The sequence below is a fragment of the Salvia splendens genome, chromosome 9, assembly GCF_004379255.2.
Source record: "Salvia splendens isolate huo1 chromosome 9, SspV2, whole genome shotgun sequence".
In the NCBI taxonomy this organism is placed as follows: domain Eukaryota; kingdom Viridiplantae; phylum Streptophyta; class Magnoliopsida; order Lamiales; family Lamiaceae; genus Salvia; species Salvia splendens.
This window is the reverse complement of record NC_056040.1, coordinates 9620935-9637662: the sequence shown is the minus strand read 5'-3', so window position 1 is coordinate 9637662 and position 16728 is coordinate 9620935. Positions and strand designations below refer to the sequence as shown.

At 39.0% G+C, this 16728-nt stretch overlaps 3 protein-coding genes and 1 long non-coding RNA gene across 8 annotated transcripts; 2 read left to right on the top strand and 2 right to left on the bottom strand.

Annotated features, from left to right (window-relative positions):
- Window positions 1–1208: 1208 nt before the first annotated feature.
- On the bottom strand, window positions 1209–3124 carry LOC121746457 (homologous-pairing protein 2 homolog). Its single transcript, XM_042140297.1, has 6 exons — window positions 2995–3124; window positions 2870–2895; window positions 2234–2501; window positions 1916–1986; window positions 1660–1848; window positions 1209–1580 (listed from the first exon to the last, which is right to left on the bottom strand). Exons 1-6 carry the CDS (start codon window positions 3122–3124, stop codon window positions 1482–1484), a joined length of 783 nt encoding a protein of 260 aa, XP_041996231.1. The 3' UTR covers window positions 1209–1481.
- Window positions 3125–3394: 270 nt separating this feature from the next.
- On the top strand, window positions 3395–5033 carry LOC121746458. Of its 5 annotated transcripts, XR_006039042.1 has the most exons (5): window positions 3395–3525; window positions 3722–3798; window positions 3897–4642; window positions 4724–4830; window positions 4919–5031. It is a non-coding gene; the product is annotated as an uncharacterized LOC121746458 (long non-coding RNA). The 5 variants fall into 5 exon arrangements; XR_006039039.1 differs by having other exon boundaries at window positions 4724–5033; XR_006039040.1 differs by having other exon boundaries at window positions 3897–4830.
- A 2861-nt stretch (window positions 5034–7894) lies between these two features.
- Window positions 7895–10505, top strand: LOC121747507 (aluminum-activated malate transporter 9-like). The gene is made up of 6 exons (XM_042141560.1): window positions 7895–8192; window positions 8255–8392; window positions 9014–9283; window positions 9364–9491; window positions 9572–9718; window positions 9796–10505. Exons 1-6 carry the CDS (start codon window positions 7895–7897, stop codon window positions 10399–10401), a joined length of 1587 nt encoding a protein of 528 aa, XP_041997494.1. The 3' UTR covers window positions 10402–10505.
- Window positions 10506–15552: 5047 nt separating this feature from the next.
- LOC121749125 lies at window positions 15553–16389 on the bottom strand. The gene is made up of 2 exons (XM_042143724.1): window positions 16134–16389; window positions 15553–15971 (listed from the first exon to the last, which is right to left on the bottom strand). The coding sequence occupies exons 1-2, from the start codon at window positions 16387–16389 to the stop codon at window positions 15553–15555; spliced, it is 675 nt and encodes a 224-aa protein (XP_041999658.1).
- Window positions 16390–16728: the final 339 nt, after the last annotated feature.

Here is a 16728-nt window from a genome sequence, read left to right as displayed (position 1 = left end):
ACCCTAATATTATGAAGAAGTCTAGCCTATGATTCAGATTGTTTTAGGACGCATGGAGATGTTAGGAGTTGACACTTGACAGGTTCTTGGTTTTGGTTTTGTTAACATTCTCGTAGAGATTACTTTCGTTGTGATCATTTACTGCAAATGTAAGGGGATATGTTGATTTTGGTAAAAGTTGATGATGTGTATATTTGTTTATAGTCCAAGTACTATTAAATCCCAGAAGCATTTTCTTATTGTTATCTCAACGTTGATTTTCTTTTTTAATTCAGTTTCGATGTATTTGCATTTAACACTAAAGAAATCTTGTAATTAGTCCCATGCATTTTGACTTATATATAGCGATATTTGTTAGAATTTTGGCCAAAATTTAGTATTTTCCATAAATTTAAAACTTTGGTTTAAATTTCATTTATTCGTTGGATTGTGGATTTCACCAACCTGACTTGATTCTTCTATTTCTGGCTTAGTTAAAAATCAGATGTGGCACGTTGAATTATTTCTGTGGACATGCTGAAATATACATGAGATTGTTTTATAGGAGTACAATTTAATCAAAATTAAAACAAGTCATATCTATCATGTTCTTCCAACAACACCATTGCCCTAATTTCAATCAAGATTTTGAAATCTCATCATACGAATTATAGCATAATATCCAAATTTTTTGACTATTCACGTTGAAAATAACATACTCCTATATAAAAGTATCAATAAATATACAACAATAAAATTGCCCCAACTTTCAATCAAGATTTCAAATCTCATTATCACGAACTAGCATAGTATCTTGGTCTGATTTCCCCCTGCTGGTGAATATGCCATTCTGCCGCCCGGTGAGGAAATATCCAGCAGAGAAATTCATGGCTGGTGCTGTGAATTTGGGAAAGCTAGTGGCGTCTGTGGAGAAGGGCATGTGGTCAAGCTCTAGCTGAATTGCGACAATGTCAATCTGACCATTATCAATGTTGAGCACAACGAAGGAGACATACGTATCAGTTGTCGAGGATTGTTGGCAGTGTCGGCGCATCGTGTTTCAGAGGGAGCAGGTGATGGGAGCTCATATCTCCGGCAAATTGGCGCCAATGTTGAGTGAAGCTAGGCTTTATGGCTTTGACGTTTCTTTCAATCCTCATGATATATTGGATTACAAGGATTTTAATACTCCTTTTTCCTATTCAAGCAAGATTTTAAGACCAATATCCTTACTTAAAAATAGATTCCATCATCATATAAAAAGAATTGGGCAAAGTACGTACATGGACGAGTTGATGAAAAATTACTTAAAGAAAAGGATGAAAGCGCAACAGTGAATACAAGCGCAGCAGAATAATACAGTAGGGCTCTTACTTATTCTAGTACTCCATTTTTTAACACTAGAAAAAGTGTTATACATAAAACGCCATCATATCCGTGAATCTTCCACTGCTTTGTTACCAAGAATAGCTTCGTTTCTGTCAAATTCCCTTCTAGATTGCTCATTTGCGTTTGGCTCGCTTGTTTACGCCATGCCCTAGTTCATCGAAGGACTGCAAGCTGACACCACAATCCTCGTCGTACTCCAGACCAAGTTCCTCCTTTTCAAACAAGAACAAATGTGGTGAAGTAGTTCGTGCTGCTGGAAGGAAACATATATGAATCGGACAATGAAAATACCTTGAATTCGTTAGGGTTCTTGGGTGAGTTTTCTGTGATGGCACTCCATACATCCTTGAACATCCTCTTGCGTCGTCTCCACTGGTTCATCGTCTCCATATACATCTTTTCCACGACCTGCCTCTGCTCTGGACTCACCAGAGTAACCCCTTGCCTCAGCTTAGTCAACTTATCCTCCATCTGCTTAACCTGCATATTTCTACAGTTTCATAAGCAATACGTCCGAGCTATGTGCTTGTTAACACATCTGACTTGCCTCGTTTCCCAGTTGGATCTGCCTGGCTAGTATCTGATCGAGTGTCAAATTTGATTGCAGTGCCTTGACCTCTGCCATTTATTAGTACAGGCAGATCAGATTACAGTATTGTTGACATTGAACAATTTCAAATCAAATTCAACATGAACTCTCTCAAGTAACCTTGATTCTACTTGATTTCCTTCAAAATCATACAATGCGTACATACATTGCTATCGAGCATAGATTAACGATGAAGGCTGGAATACATAGCCAGCTCAAAATATCTCAGTTCAAAAGGAAACATAACTATTTTCAATAAGGGAATCATAGTTATACCTGCTTCAACCTCAGAGATGGCTTTCTTTCTTTCAGCAAGCTGTTCTTGGAGTTTCGAATTCTGCTCTTTCATCTGGTTGAGGTCTTCGCTGTTTGGGATGTCGAACTGATCTTGCCTAGCCATGTATATTTTCTGCTTGCCATACTCTTTGAATGATATTTTACCACCGTCTGCAAGGCTATCCAAGGCTTTTTGTATGGCAGCCTTTTTGAGATTAAACTTTTGCAGAGAATCGGCCACATTTTGTGAATTCAAAGGCCTATTTTGCTGCACAGAACCCAGAAATTTCCAATCACATACTACAATTTTCATACTCAGCCACTAACTACACAAATGAAACTAAATATGAAGAAAATGCGAGAGATGCTTCAGGGGAAATTCAAAAGTAGTATCAACTAGGAAATTCAAAATCACGAATCATACGTTTAAGCATAAACGCAGAATTTCCCAGGAAATCAATCTTATGAGCAGAAAATCAATTGAGCCAAATGAACCATCAATCTGCTCCAAAGCTAGAACAGGAAGCAATTTCGTATAATTAAAAGCTAAAATGTGAGATACAGAGAAACGAAAACTTTAATATCAGCAAAAACCGAAATCACGGTAGAAGTAGAGAGGGAGGGGAGGAAACTGACCTCATTCACGAAGTTGAGGACGATTCCTGGCATCGACAAAACGAAACAAATTAATCCAATAATTACTAGAGAAAAATAGTTAGGACTATGGAAATTCTATAAGAAAAGTGTATGCAGATGATGACCTTCAGCACTATCCGATTTGGGAGCCATCGGTATGAGCGGGAAAACCTTCCGTGGGAGAAAAACTTGCTTCGCAGAGTAAATTGTTATACCGTCAGTTCTAAACGACGCCGTATTAATAGGCTTGCACATGGGCTGATAGAGCCCAATCTTTTAAGTTGAAATTGGACCAACTGGAGGTAGAGTAACTGGAGCTAATAGCGTGCCACGTCGGCATTATTCTGTAACAGACTCGATGCTTAACTCGTGAATTGATGATTTCCGTTAGCGAATAGGAAAAGCGAACCACCGCTGGGGACGGCGGAGTGAAGATGCAATCTGCCACGCCGAAAATATGTAGTGCCGCTTCTCCTCCGGAAATAAATTGTGGTTTACTCAGACCGTTGAGAGTTGTCAATTTTCGGCTATGACCGGAGGAAACGACGTAGTCTGTTTATTTCAAGTAGGCGTGTTTAAGTGTCAGCGGCGGCGGTTCAGTGTCGAAGTTAGGAGACTACTGCAGGTTATGGCTCTTCTTACTTCCCCATGATCCTGTAAGTATAGCTGTTTTTTAATCAATGGAGATATTTTAGTTTGATTTCAATTTATCTCCTTATTATTGTCTGCCAAATTCTGCGATAAATGCATATGTAGCTGCTAAATACTTTTATTGTTGGAATTATAGTTATATGAGCATTACTTTTTCATTCATATACTGATCTACATTTGATTGATTGCACCACTATTTAGGTTTTCCACAGCAGCTCTGTTTATGGATCAAATTTCATATTATTATTTTCAAAATTTCAGCAAGGTTAAAGAAGAAGGTGATTGCAATTTGTAGGTGTTGCTCTTCATGCATAATGCAACTTCGAAATGAAGTGGTATTTTTCTTCTGATTCATTTGTTTCATGTTTTAATGTAGGGGGAATGGGATCATGTCTGGGCCATCAGTTCAGATACAATCAGTTCTCTGAAAGGCATTTCTCTCAATTTTTTCTTCATTCTGCATTTGATGCTGCATTGCTCTTTTATGACTTACTGCAAGTATCTTGATTATGTGCTTATGGGGCTTTCAAATGTTAGTCACAAACAGTATGCTTCTGAACTAGTTTGTCCTTGCCATATGTACCATATAGTATCTCAAAATTTAAATTCTTCTTCTAGTGCTTATTTCAGCACCTATTCTTCAAGCCTTCAATTTGAGCTTAGGGAAAATGCAGTTGATGCTTAGACCATAGGCATTGCAAGATGCAGTTGTTTGATACTGCTTTGTCAACTATACTTTCATGCTACTACCAAAGACACGTTCATCTCAGTGCTAATCCTGTGGTTTGATGATTGGCAATGGTCATCAATTGTTGCTGCAGCTTTCTTAATTCCTTACTATGCTTTAATTATTTAGCAGATTCTTGATTAAGCTCTGAAACTTCATTCTTCAAGGTGTGTTGTATCTTGCCAAGTTGTAGTAGTAGTAAAAAAAAAAAGAGTGTTGAGAGTCCAGAAGCAAAAGGTGAAAACATTACTACTCCACAACATAAAGGAAGACAAGGATCATCCTGTTGAGTTCAAGAGATTGATGATGTGTGTGGCCTGATTGAGAAGAATGGTCATATTATTGTCCGAGAACCATGGCTTGCCCTCTAGAGTATCTTTCCTAGGCCAGAAGAAGTAAGGGCTCTGCTCCAATCCCAGACCGATGTTCTTCTCCATCCACCACAGTCTTCACAGCTAACTGTTAAATTACCACAGTTCATCCACAGGCTAGGATTTCAGGTGAGAGAAGAGCGCGCGAAAATGAGGCTTTTAACGGCGCGGATGAGTTGTTCTTCAAAACAGAGGAAGGGCGGCTTGTTATAGTGAGTGCCCTTTATGCTTGGTTGAATTGACATGGTTAACTTAACATCTTTTGTTGCTCTGCTAAATCGAGTGTGTTTGGATAAGTAGGTACAAATCTTGGAAGATATAGAGAGGACTATTGGGCTTCTACGATTTACGCCCACAACACTATAAATAATTGGGCTTTGGCCTTTCTTTCTCTTATTTAATTTATATGTTTTTCTCATCATATTTCTTTGTTTATAGTACTTATATCTCTCTAGTTTATAATACTATAAAATTGAGAAAATATGGAAGCAAGAGAAAAATATTTGATGTAATATTAGTAGATAGTGAAATTCATATAATGTTTGATAATTTATTTTTTTAAAAATAGAAATGGACTAATTTTGGTGAAACACAAAAATGAATTAATTTTAGAGAATAATTTTATTTTTGCCTATCGGTGTATCAACGGAAGGCATATTTGGATTGAATTATTAGATTGCTATATCAAGATTCCAAACATTAATGCAGAAAAGCAGATTTCAACCATTGACTAATAAAATGTTAGGCCAACAACTTAATAATTAAATTACATGATGTCACACGAAAATCTGGAGCATGAAATAAGTCAATATGAATTCATGCATACTCACAAACTTACAAAACGACTTCATAAAATAATACTCCTATGTAAGCTAGCAAAGGACACCAAAGATATAAGACAAATTGAATATGATTTTTTATTTCAAAAGGGTTTTTATTTGAACATTCCGATTAATGACTTTTTTATTCCAAGGGTTTTTATTTGAACATTCCTATTACATACACTATATATATATATATATATATATATAGGGAGATGATCAAAATAAGTATGTGTTTAAATCCAGAAATGCAGCCCAAATCTCAGCCATAGGATTAGATGATCTAATGGTCAATAATTAACACAAAACACGGAAGGTCATAATTAAGCAGTTTTATGTCATATTATAAGATTTGAGTTTAATGTCATGTTAAGATCATTTTAGGTCATACTTCGTTAGTATGACCTAAAAATAAACTAACTATGACCTAAAAATGTGCTTGGCATGACACTGTTTTGCGTTTCTGTATTTAAATTTGGTTTTGCATAGATCAAAACCCTATATATATATATATATATAGAGAGAGAGAGAGAGAGAGAGAGAGATCTCAAAGCGTCTCCTTGTTACGAGTTCTTTTTATTGTTGAACTAGACGTATGCAATTCTTGAATCTGTTGTAACTAATTGCTAATCATTTATTGATCTTACAAATAAAATTTATCTGAGCTCGAATCTTAGATGTGACAAATTTTTTGTTTTGTGTCCTGAGCTCAATAAATTATCATCTAATTTAATAAATTCGTACATCCAAAAGGAGTCATGAACTCAATATAAGAAAGTGACTCATATTAACTAAGTCCACCAATATCCATTGTATGATTGTTTCCAAGCTGCCATGTGTAATTTACTAAATGCAGACAATGACTTAGATAGCTGAAAAATCTTCATTATCCCTCTCCAAATCCATGAAAAGCTACTTGAAAAAAATGTGATCTTTGAAGTGAACGGCCATGTGTGAATAATTCATGCAAATGAATTATTCAACAAACGTGAAAGCTTCTAATTGGGTCGCCGAAAAAATAAGGTGGAATATATGGTACCCTTTTAGCAATTTTATAACTATGCAAGAAAGTGATATGATTCGAGGTTGATTTTGTTAGAATTTATAGAGCAAAAAACATTCTTACACCTTTCTTCAGAGTTGATTTTGTTAGCATTTATAGAGCAAAAACATTCTTATACCTCTCTTCAAAACAAAACATTATTACACCTCTCTTCAAAGCTGATTTTGGTAGCAAAACATTCTTATACCTCTCTTTAAAGTTGATTTTGATCGACAGGCTTCTAATAATTATCGGATGATATCACTTCAATCATTAACCTTAAGGTTGTCGTTTTGAATAAACCGTTTACACCTTCTGTTTTCTCGAAGCAATATGTGACCATAACATAATCATGTGAAATCCATGGTAAAGCAAAAATAATGCATCCAAGTTCAAAACTTTTCGACACGTGCTTGATCCATCGTATTAAAAAAACAATAAAGCAGAAATTGGATTTGCTTAGTGTAAGCTAAAGTTCTGAAGTTCAATATGAGACAAAGATAAATACTAGTAGTATAAGCAAACTTGTTAGCATTTGTGGTTGATTTCGACTCAGATATTAGTATTAGTAAGAGATAATAACCACTAAAAGATAAACGTATGACACTTTTCGAGATATCAAATTACTGATCAATTTTCACTCGATTCAATGACAACAAGGTTTGTATTTAATTTTTACTCCAAAGTACTGAACTTTATTTTGGAATTGCAGAATAATAGCTAGTTGATGCATTAGAAATAATCAGAGACGTTTTTATAATAGCACAAACAATACTACAATTCAAACCATAATTCAATTCCTATATTGTGTCAAGAGCAATGAAGAAAACTAGTCAACTATACTGAGATAAATACACCAAACGAAACTAAAATTGTAGAGAATTTATGATGATTGTGGATTTATGGAACCAAACGACCTGCTGTCCGTGGACAATGTTATGGCTTCTCGGTTTTCACCTCGATTCTCGACCTGTGAAGAAAACTTACATAATTGTGAATCCGAAAACACCCTAAAATCAATGAAACCCTACGTGGAAAACATGCTTATTTGATTGACATCACCCTCACAAACCACCCAAGATTATATTAAGTCCGCTTAGGATTAAACAGCATGTAAATTTCAATCATGATCGAAAATTCATCCTGAAAAATTGACACAATTCATTAAATGTTAATGATTTATCAGTCAATTATGACGTTTACAAATAAAAGGTACCTAAGTTACCACTTATTTTAATTTAAATCGTGCAACTCTTTGGAGTGATGATAGAGCACCACATTTGATCCCACGCCTAAAATTTGTCATAGTCACAGTGAAGAAGTCAGTTCATACTTATTAAATATGACGTTTAAATCCCTATATATGTCTTGTTTCTCTCAAGAATGATAATCAATCTCCAAAGATAAGTAAACATGAGCAAAGATAGCCTGCTTTCATTAGGTAGCATTGATGAGGAGACTAGCAGCAGCTCATGTCTCTCCTCAGTGCGCAACATATTGAAGCAGTTGTGGTGCGATTCTTGCGATTACTCCAAGAATGCGGTGGAGATGGGGCGAAAGGATCCAAGAAAAGTGGTTTATGCTCTCAAGATGGGCTCTGCATTGGCTCTTGTTTCATTGCTTTTATTTTGGGAAATGCCTATTAAAGATGCGTCCCAGTATTCAATCTGGGCTATCCTAACTGTCGTTGTGATGTTTGAGTTCAGTATAGGTATGCCACGCCACGTTTTCTTGTTTGAAAAACCCAACACTAATGCTTGTTATGTTTTGTAGGGGCGACGTTCATCAAGGGATTCAACCGCGGTTTAGGTACCTTTTTCGCGGGAATGCTGGCCTTTTTATTTGCTGGGCTGTCAGTCTTGGCTGGACCAGGGGAAAAGATTGTGATTGTTATAAGTTTCTTCATCATTGGTCAGTTTCAAGAAATGTCAAGATTTCATTTTTATGAGACTGGTTTTCACTCTGTTTCAAGAAATGAGACAAATCAATATTTCATTTCGTCTGTTAATTGAAGTAGAATAGCTTATGAAACTGGTTTTCACTCTCTTTCAAGAAATGGGACTAATCAAGATTCATTTTTTCTGTTAAATGAAGTTGAATCGGTATGTGACACTGGTTTTCACTCTGTTTCAAGAAATGAGACAAATCAATATTTCATTTCGTCTGTTAATTGAAGTAGAATAGCTTATGAAACAGGTTTTCACTCTCTTTCAAGAAATGGGACTAATCAAGATTCATTTTTTCTGTTAAATGAAGTTGAATCGGTATGTGAAACTGGTTTTCACTGTGTTTCAAGAAATGGGACTAATCAAGATTTCATTTTGTGTGTTAAAATGATGTTGAATAGGTTTAAGAAACTGCTTTTCACTCTGTTTCACAAACGGGATTAATCAGGATTTCGTTTTGTCTGTTAAATGAAGTTGAATAGGCTTATGAAACTGGTTTTCACTCCGTTTCAAGAAATGGGATTAATCAAGATTTCACTGTTTCATATAAAACTGGTTTTTTACTCTGTTTGATAATGGTTTGCAGGCTGTTGTGGGTCGTACTTGAGGCTTTACCCTACTATGGTGCCGTACGACTATGGATACCGCGTTTTTGTGCTCACGTTCTGCATCTTAATGGTGGCTGGGAACAGAAATAGGGGCTATGTGTTGGCAATTCTAACTAGATTGGTTCTGATTGCTCTTGGTGCTTGCATCTGCTTCACCATTAACATCTGTGTCTACCCTATCTGGTCCGGAGACGATCTGCACCGCCTCGTGGTGAATAATTTCAACGAGCTTGCCACATCTTTGGAAGGTCTAAATCTATTTCATACCAAAAAAACACATTCTTTCCCAAAAAGTTCACATTTTCTTTATTTTTGAACTGTTGTTCAGGTTGTGTGAATGGCTACTTGAGGAGTGTCAACTACGAAAGAACGAGCAGCCGGTTCATGGCTCAAGCATCCAGTGATCAGATTGGCTACAAATCAGTCATAGAATCTGCAAGCAGAGAGCAAACCTTGGTAAAAATGTTTTGTTTTTTTAAAACTTTGTTCATGAATTAGTGTCTAAAGATGGTAACATAAGTCCAAAACATATACAGTTCGGGTTTGCAATATGGGAGCCGCCTCATGGGCGCTACAGAAAGCTTCACTATCCGTGGAGGATGTATGTGAAGACGAGCAATGCGGTTAGGCACTGTGCTTACACTGTGATGGCACTCCATGGATGCATTATGTCAGAAATTCAGGTATGTCACTCTTTTTTCGGTTGCTTTTGTTGTTATGTTTCAACATTGTAAGCCTGTTAAAATTTTCATGATCTCAGGCGCCACCGGATAAAAGGAGGGTGTTCTTAAGCGAGTTCCAGCAGGTGAGCGTCGAGGGATCAAGAGTTCTGCTCGAGTTGGGAAGCAAGATAGAGAAGATGGAGAAGCTAGGAGCAGTCAAGAACATTCTAGAACAAGTGCACGAGGCGGCTGAGCAGCTGCAGAAGAAGATAGACCAGAGATCATTCCTTCTAGTGAACTCCGATAGCTGGGAGGTTGGCAGCCACAGGAAGGATCTAGAAGAACTTGATGATCTTCCACAACACCATCTTTGCCAAAAGTCATTGAGTGAAACTTCGATTTATATACAAAAGCCTCTGACGAGGAATGTGAGGAGGCTCGTGCCATGGCCTTCCTCATTTTGTTTGGAAGGTGATGGAGTGGTAGTGATTGGAGATGGCGAGGCCAAGACTTGTAAGAGCGCGAGCGCCTTGTCACTTGCCACGTTTGCCTCGCTGTTGATTGAGTTCGTGGCGAGGCTGCAGATTGTGGTGGACTGCTTTGAGGAGCTTAGTGAGGAGGCAGAGTTCATGGATCCTGATGTTGTTCTAACAGAAAGTGGAGGCCTTTGGACAAGGCTAGTGAGATGTTTGAGTTACAAGTGATGATTTTTCGTTGTATAGTTTAGTTGCAGATATTTGAACTTTAGTTAGTTAGTTGTTGCGTGGGAGTTGGGAGTTTTGAAATATATAGTCAAGATTGGAGATTGAGGGGGTATATAGTTTAATAATAAGAATAAAAATGCTTAAATATCGTTATGTTCGGATTTTGCACAGTTTTAAGATTACTTTTTAGTCCGTTTTGAGTGTCAAAATTACATTGCATGTCTGTTTATTGCATATTTTATATATTTTGGTATTTTGACGAGATTTGTGAGAAATGTGCAAATTAGCCTCAAAAGACTAAAAAAGGTCGAAATCAGAAGTCCGGAAAAAAGAGTCGGCCAACGGCCACTGGAGCCCATCTACCGCCAAAGAAGCAACGGTCCACCTCGGAATTCACGCCTGGAAGAAGACACGACCAACGACTTTCCATTGTCCCAAGAGATTAGCGACTTGGCAGCGGCCCACTGTAACCTGACATCGGATGGCGCATAATTTAACCTATTTTCTCTCAAAAACTTACCTTGTTGGGATAGAAGATATACCATATGAAGGAGCATGATTTGAAGACCTATAAATACCCACTAAAGCGTCATCAAAGAACCTTTTGTTGCATTTTTATATATTTAAGAAATAATTTGAGAGTTCCTCTCCATCGGTCTACATCATTCCACCACACTTCGAGTTTGAAGCTTGGATTCAAGAGGAGATTAAAGCATACAAGATTCTTCCCTTGGGTTTTGTCTTTATTATTTTTATGTTTTCTATATTTTTACAAACTATGAGTTTAGTTTATTTGTCTATGAGTAGTGTGTTAGTAACTACTCCCTCGTCCATAAAAAATTGTCTCATTTGTGGACGACACGAGTTGTAATGAAAAAATGGTAAAGTAAGAGATGTGAGAAAAAGGAGATAAAGTAAGATAGATAGGATGAAAAACAAGTAAAATATGATAAGTGGGAGAAAAAGTGGAAAAAATGAGAGAGAAACTTTCCATTTTAAGAAATCGGACTATTTTTTGTGGACGGAGGAAGTAGTATTTTGGTTTATATAATTCTTGCTATTGGTATCTGTTTGTTCATGTTTACTTTATTTTAAATTGTTCAATAATGCTTTATGTTTGAGTGACACATTTTATGATGAACTCTTGGCATGTAAAGAGTAAAATATTGTCTTTATTAATTGGTTGCGTTTGAAAATAGTGAATGCTTGATTTATTGTTGGTTAAATTATGTGGTGTAAGTTGTCGATGAGATTGACGTGTGATTCGTCGATGGGAAAATTGAGGCGTTCGTTTACAAGTACTTGGACCTAACACCAAAGTACTAAAATAAAACACCACAATTTAATCAATACTCTAAGGGCATTAGCAATGGCGCCCATCCCGGTGGAATTCCGGTCGGCGTGCCGGAACTCCGCACGGGACGTCCGCCATTGTGCAAGGGAGGCACGGACACGGACATCCGCTGCGGACACCGGAGTTCCGCGGATATCCGTCGCGACGTCCGTGCGGACGTCCCGATTATTGCATTAATTTCTTTTTTTAATAATTCTATAAATACATATCGTTGAACTTCATTTCATTCACACAACTTGTATTAACGAGTATCTCTCTCTCTAAAATACTTTTCTTTCGAAGAACAATGGAGCACAACGATAGTGATTCCCCCGCTACGAGCGAGTCACATGCGCCTTATTTTCCCGTAGGCGGTAGTACGCCGATGTCCGCCGCGATGCCCCAAATACCGGGGATGATGCCCCAATCTCAAACGGCGGCGGGGATGATGCCCGGGTACTACAACATGTACCCGCAGTAGTATGGGATGATGCTCCAAATGTCCCAGATGCCAGGGGCGAGTCCCGGAATGCCCCAAATGCCGGGGATGAGGCCCCAAATGCCGGGGATGATGCCCCAAATGCCCGGGATGATGATGTCGGGGATGATGCATGGATCGTCTGGCGCTGCGGGGGGGAGTAGGCAGGGGGTCCCCCAATCGCCGGTGGACAACGTCTATCGACCCTATATGGATTTACTGACGCCAGAAAACCCGCCGAGTACTCCTCTCGAGATTCAGTTCACTGGCATCGAGACGTTCTCGCTTGAGGAGTTGGGGCTATCTCCGATCCGGGATTCTCCCACCGACGCACCAATGGCGACAGGGAGGAGGGGGAGGCCAGGGAGAGGGAGGGGCAGGGGACGGGGCATTACCTCGCCCGTCCCGATGTACGGTGGTGAGGAGGGGGCCGCTGAGGTGGGGGAGGGGTCCAGCGGGAAGAAGAGGACCGTCTGGAGCATGGAGGAGTGCATCGCGCTGGCGAAGGCATGGATCAGTGTGGTGGAGGATCCGTACGTCGGGGCTAACCAGCACATCGACAGGATGTGGTGGCACATTAGCCAAAGCTACATCCAGTTCAAACCGCGAGGGGGAAGCCTCACAACGGAGAGCAATGCCGGAAACAGTGAGAGCGGCTGAGGAGGCAGCTCAGCCGATTTGCCGGCATTTACACAAACAACCTCCGCTCGGCAACCAGCGGCATGTCTGCCGAGGATGTGAAGCTCTTGTCTCACCATCAGTTCATCGACACTGCACAGGGGTTCGGGGAATTCAAATATTGGGAGGTCTATCTTGTGGTGCAGACTTCGGCCAAGTTCACTGCGGGTGTTGAATCTGGCTGGCCGAAGCAGACGAAGATCAGCGCCTCCGGGGAGTACAGTAGCAGTGCTGGTTCCCACGAATTCCCCCCACCGAGGCAGAGTTCCCGACGCCCACATTGTCGGGCCACCGCCGGGGCCGGTTGGGCAAAAGTCCGCGGCGCGGATGGCGAGGGGAAGCGCCAGCGGATCCGGCGAGGCCCAATCGACAGCACCCACCCAAAACGATCCCGAGAACCCCTCATTCGCCCGCATCGCGGCACATGAAACCTTGTTACGTGCAATGGTTGAATGACGTCAATCGACCGACCGCCATTACAAGCGGTCGCTTAAGGATATCATCAACAGTATGCGGCGCGATTTGGGGTTCGGAGACATGTCGAAGAGTGACGACGAGGGGGGTGGCGGCGACAGGGACGACAAGGGGACTGGCGGCGGGGAATCCGAGGAGTGAGATGACAGTTTTTTTTAACAATGTAATTTCTTTTAATAATTATGTATTTTTTTTTAATTAAGTATGTTTTTTTTAATAAATAAAGTGGTTTCATTTTTCACGTATTTGTGTCGAAATTTTAATTCCGTAAATTGTTTAATTCCCGCATTGTTTAATTTGTGAATTTTTATTGTGGGAAGTCCGTCAGGATGTCCTTGGGGATGTCTGCCACTGTGCAGTGGGATGTCCATATGACGTGGCAACTGCAGTGGGATGTCCGTATGACGTGGCAGGAGGTGTTTTTGGGATGTCCGCGGGGATGTCCGCCGGAATGTCCGTACCACTGCTGATGCTCTAAGATAAATATTTGGGCCTATATCTATCTTGTTCTAGAATATCAATTGGGCTACTCTTATTCTAGCAATTTATTCTTATTTCCCCCATTTATCTTATCAGTCGATTTCCTCTCCTAATCTCAATATCCAATACCTCCACTCCCAAAAATCTCTCCAACAAACAAATCAAATCTCTACATTATACATCCGTCCCTACAAACTCATCGGTTAACATCTGCCGTTTCACAATTTCTGTGCAGTTTTCTTCTCTTCCACACAAAGGTAAATTCTCCTCAATTCCATGAATAGGAAACTCCATATTTTTTTGATCCCACAATTCAAATTCTTGATATCACAGATGTTGAAAGGGGAGAACTGAGAGAGAGACGTAGATTTAATTCTTCTTGTTGCTCTTTCATTCCAAAGGTATAATACTAAATTTTTGAATCCCCTGCATTCCATAGTTCACTGCCAAATCTGGGTTTAACTAGGAAATTTCTGAAACTTGTCGAATGATGCATTGTTGCTAAAGTTCCGATCTTGAATCTGCCTGCAGTAGTATTTGGCCCTATGAACCATTTTTAAACTTAAAACCTTGTGAAAACAAGTAAAAAAAGAAGAGAATTTAAGGGGAAAGGGGAAAACGTAACTGGACTAAGAAGAGAGGGAGACATCGTGACTTCCGGTTGTGTATGGAGTTGAGTAGGGAATATGTACGTGTGTTTTGGTTGGGAGTATATTTTGTTGACTAAAATAATCTCACAACTCAATCCTATATCTTAGTATTATTCTATCTAAGAAACCGAACACCATCTTAGGTTATTAGCACGAATCAAGGCAAACAAGCAATTCACTACTTATGCACCTATTACTAAAACTTTTCAAAAAACCGATCAAAATAGCTAAAGATGGATGATTCTGACATCATTAACAACTAGTCATGAACCCCAACGAAAACAATTTCTCTCTTAGTTTATAAATTTCTTCTCCAAACAAAACATCTCCTCACATTCAATTGAACAAAAACATAAAAAATTAAGCAAAACATCAATAATAAATTAACTATCCAAAAACAAATCAAACCTAAAATAATAATAATAATAATAATAATAATAATAATAATAATAATAATAATAATAATAATAATAATAATAATAATAAAAAATGAAAAGCACAGTAAATGGTGTCTCACAAAAGACTCACTATCCATCATATCACCCCCAAACTTATTTGAAGCAAATCAACGAATAAGTTTTAGACGTTGGTGGAGAAGTGAGACTTAGTGGATCTCGAATTACCTCCTTTGGAGCTTTTCTTCTATTCCGACTCATTCCTCGACCTATTACTGCAACATAAACTTTGATAAGAAAAAATAAAACTAAAACAAAACATAACAAAAATAACAAAAAGAAAACTTAAAAATAAAATGTACCACCTAGGGATTGCCTCCCATACAACGCATCTTTTTAACATCGTTTGCTCGATGTTTCCATGTGAGCTCAATTCTCTATCCTTACTCGGATGATGTCGCCAGGCTCCGTCTTAGCTAATGCAATATAATAAAGCTTGGCCAGCCTTTTCTTCCACCAAGTAGCCTCAACTGGTGCCTTGATATCATTGTTCATGGGTGCAACAAACTCGAGCCTTGCTACCTCTTTTTTCTTATTCTTTTTCATCACCTCTTTGGTTGGCTCATCACAACTTGGAAGCTCTCCACTTTCATCGAACATCCTCTAGGGAATTGGAATTTCCTCGAAAGGTGGTTTGGACTTGTGATCTTTACGTGTGAACTTTTGTACTATATGTATGGCCTTACATTCCATGACCTTTTCTGGCTCATCCTCGACTATTTTGATCTCTTCCACTCCGTAACATTTCATCTTTTTGAACATGCCGAAAATCACAGACTTGTTTCCATGGCGTAGGGTGGGCCCTTCTTTAGTCACATCAATTAAAGCCTTTCCAATTGCGAGGAATGGTCTACCAAGGATTGATGGGATGTTGGGATCCTCCTTCATATCAAGAACGATGAAATCCACTAGGAAGATAAAATCATTTATCCTCACCAACACGTTCTCAAGAAGCCCATTGAGATGCTTCACAGATCCATCCGCCATTCGTAGATTACTGTAGTTGGCTTCAAAATCCCAAACTTCAATTTTCAGAAAAAACTTAGAGGCATAAGATTTGTTCGGATTGTCGACTACAACATACGTGGGATGGGTTTGTACATAACAAGATTGATGCTTACTCCCAGATCACATAAAGCCTTTGTTTTCCTATCATTTCCAATCACATGAGATGTTGAGGATACCCGGATCCTTTTGTTTCTTTGAGATCTTTTGCTGCATGATAGCACTGCAATTCTCAGCTAAGTTGACGGTCTCGTAATCCATCAATCTCTTTTTCTTGGCAACAACCTCTTTCAAGAATTTTGCATAGCCTGGCATTCGTTGAAGATCTTCGATAAGAGGGATATTTATGTACACCCTCTTGAAGATTTCAAGAAATTTGGAGAATTTTTCATCCAACTTCTTAGCTTGAGAAATGGGGAATGAAGGCTTCGACATGATTGGCTTCATTTTGTGTACTTCTAGTTCCCTTGTTCTCTCGGCTTCTTCTCGCCTTTTTTCAATTTGTTCATCCTTCTCAAACTTTCCCACGTATATGAGTGAGCTCTCATTTTTATTTCCATAGTCCACGTGGATAGCTTTGCAGTTCTTTGGATTTGGCTATGTGGTGCTCGAAAATGTTCCCGGCAGATGAATAGATCCCACAGCTTGGGCTATTCGACTTACTTGAGTCTCCAACATTTTCATCCTTGCATTTGTCTCTACAATCGCTATCTGCACTTTCTCAACTCATTGGTTGGTGCCCCCATGTAACTCTCGGTTCTATCTATGAAGGCC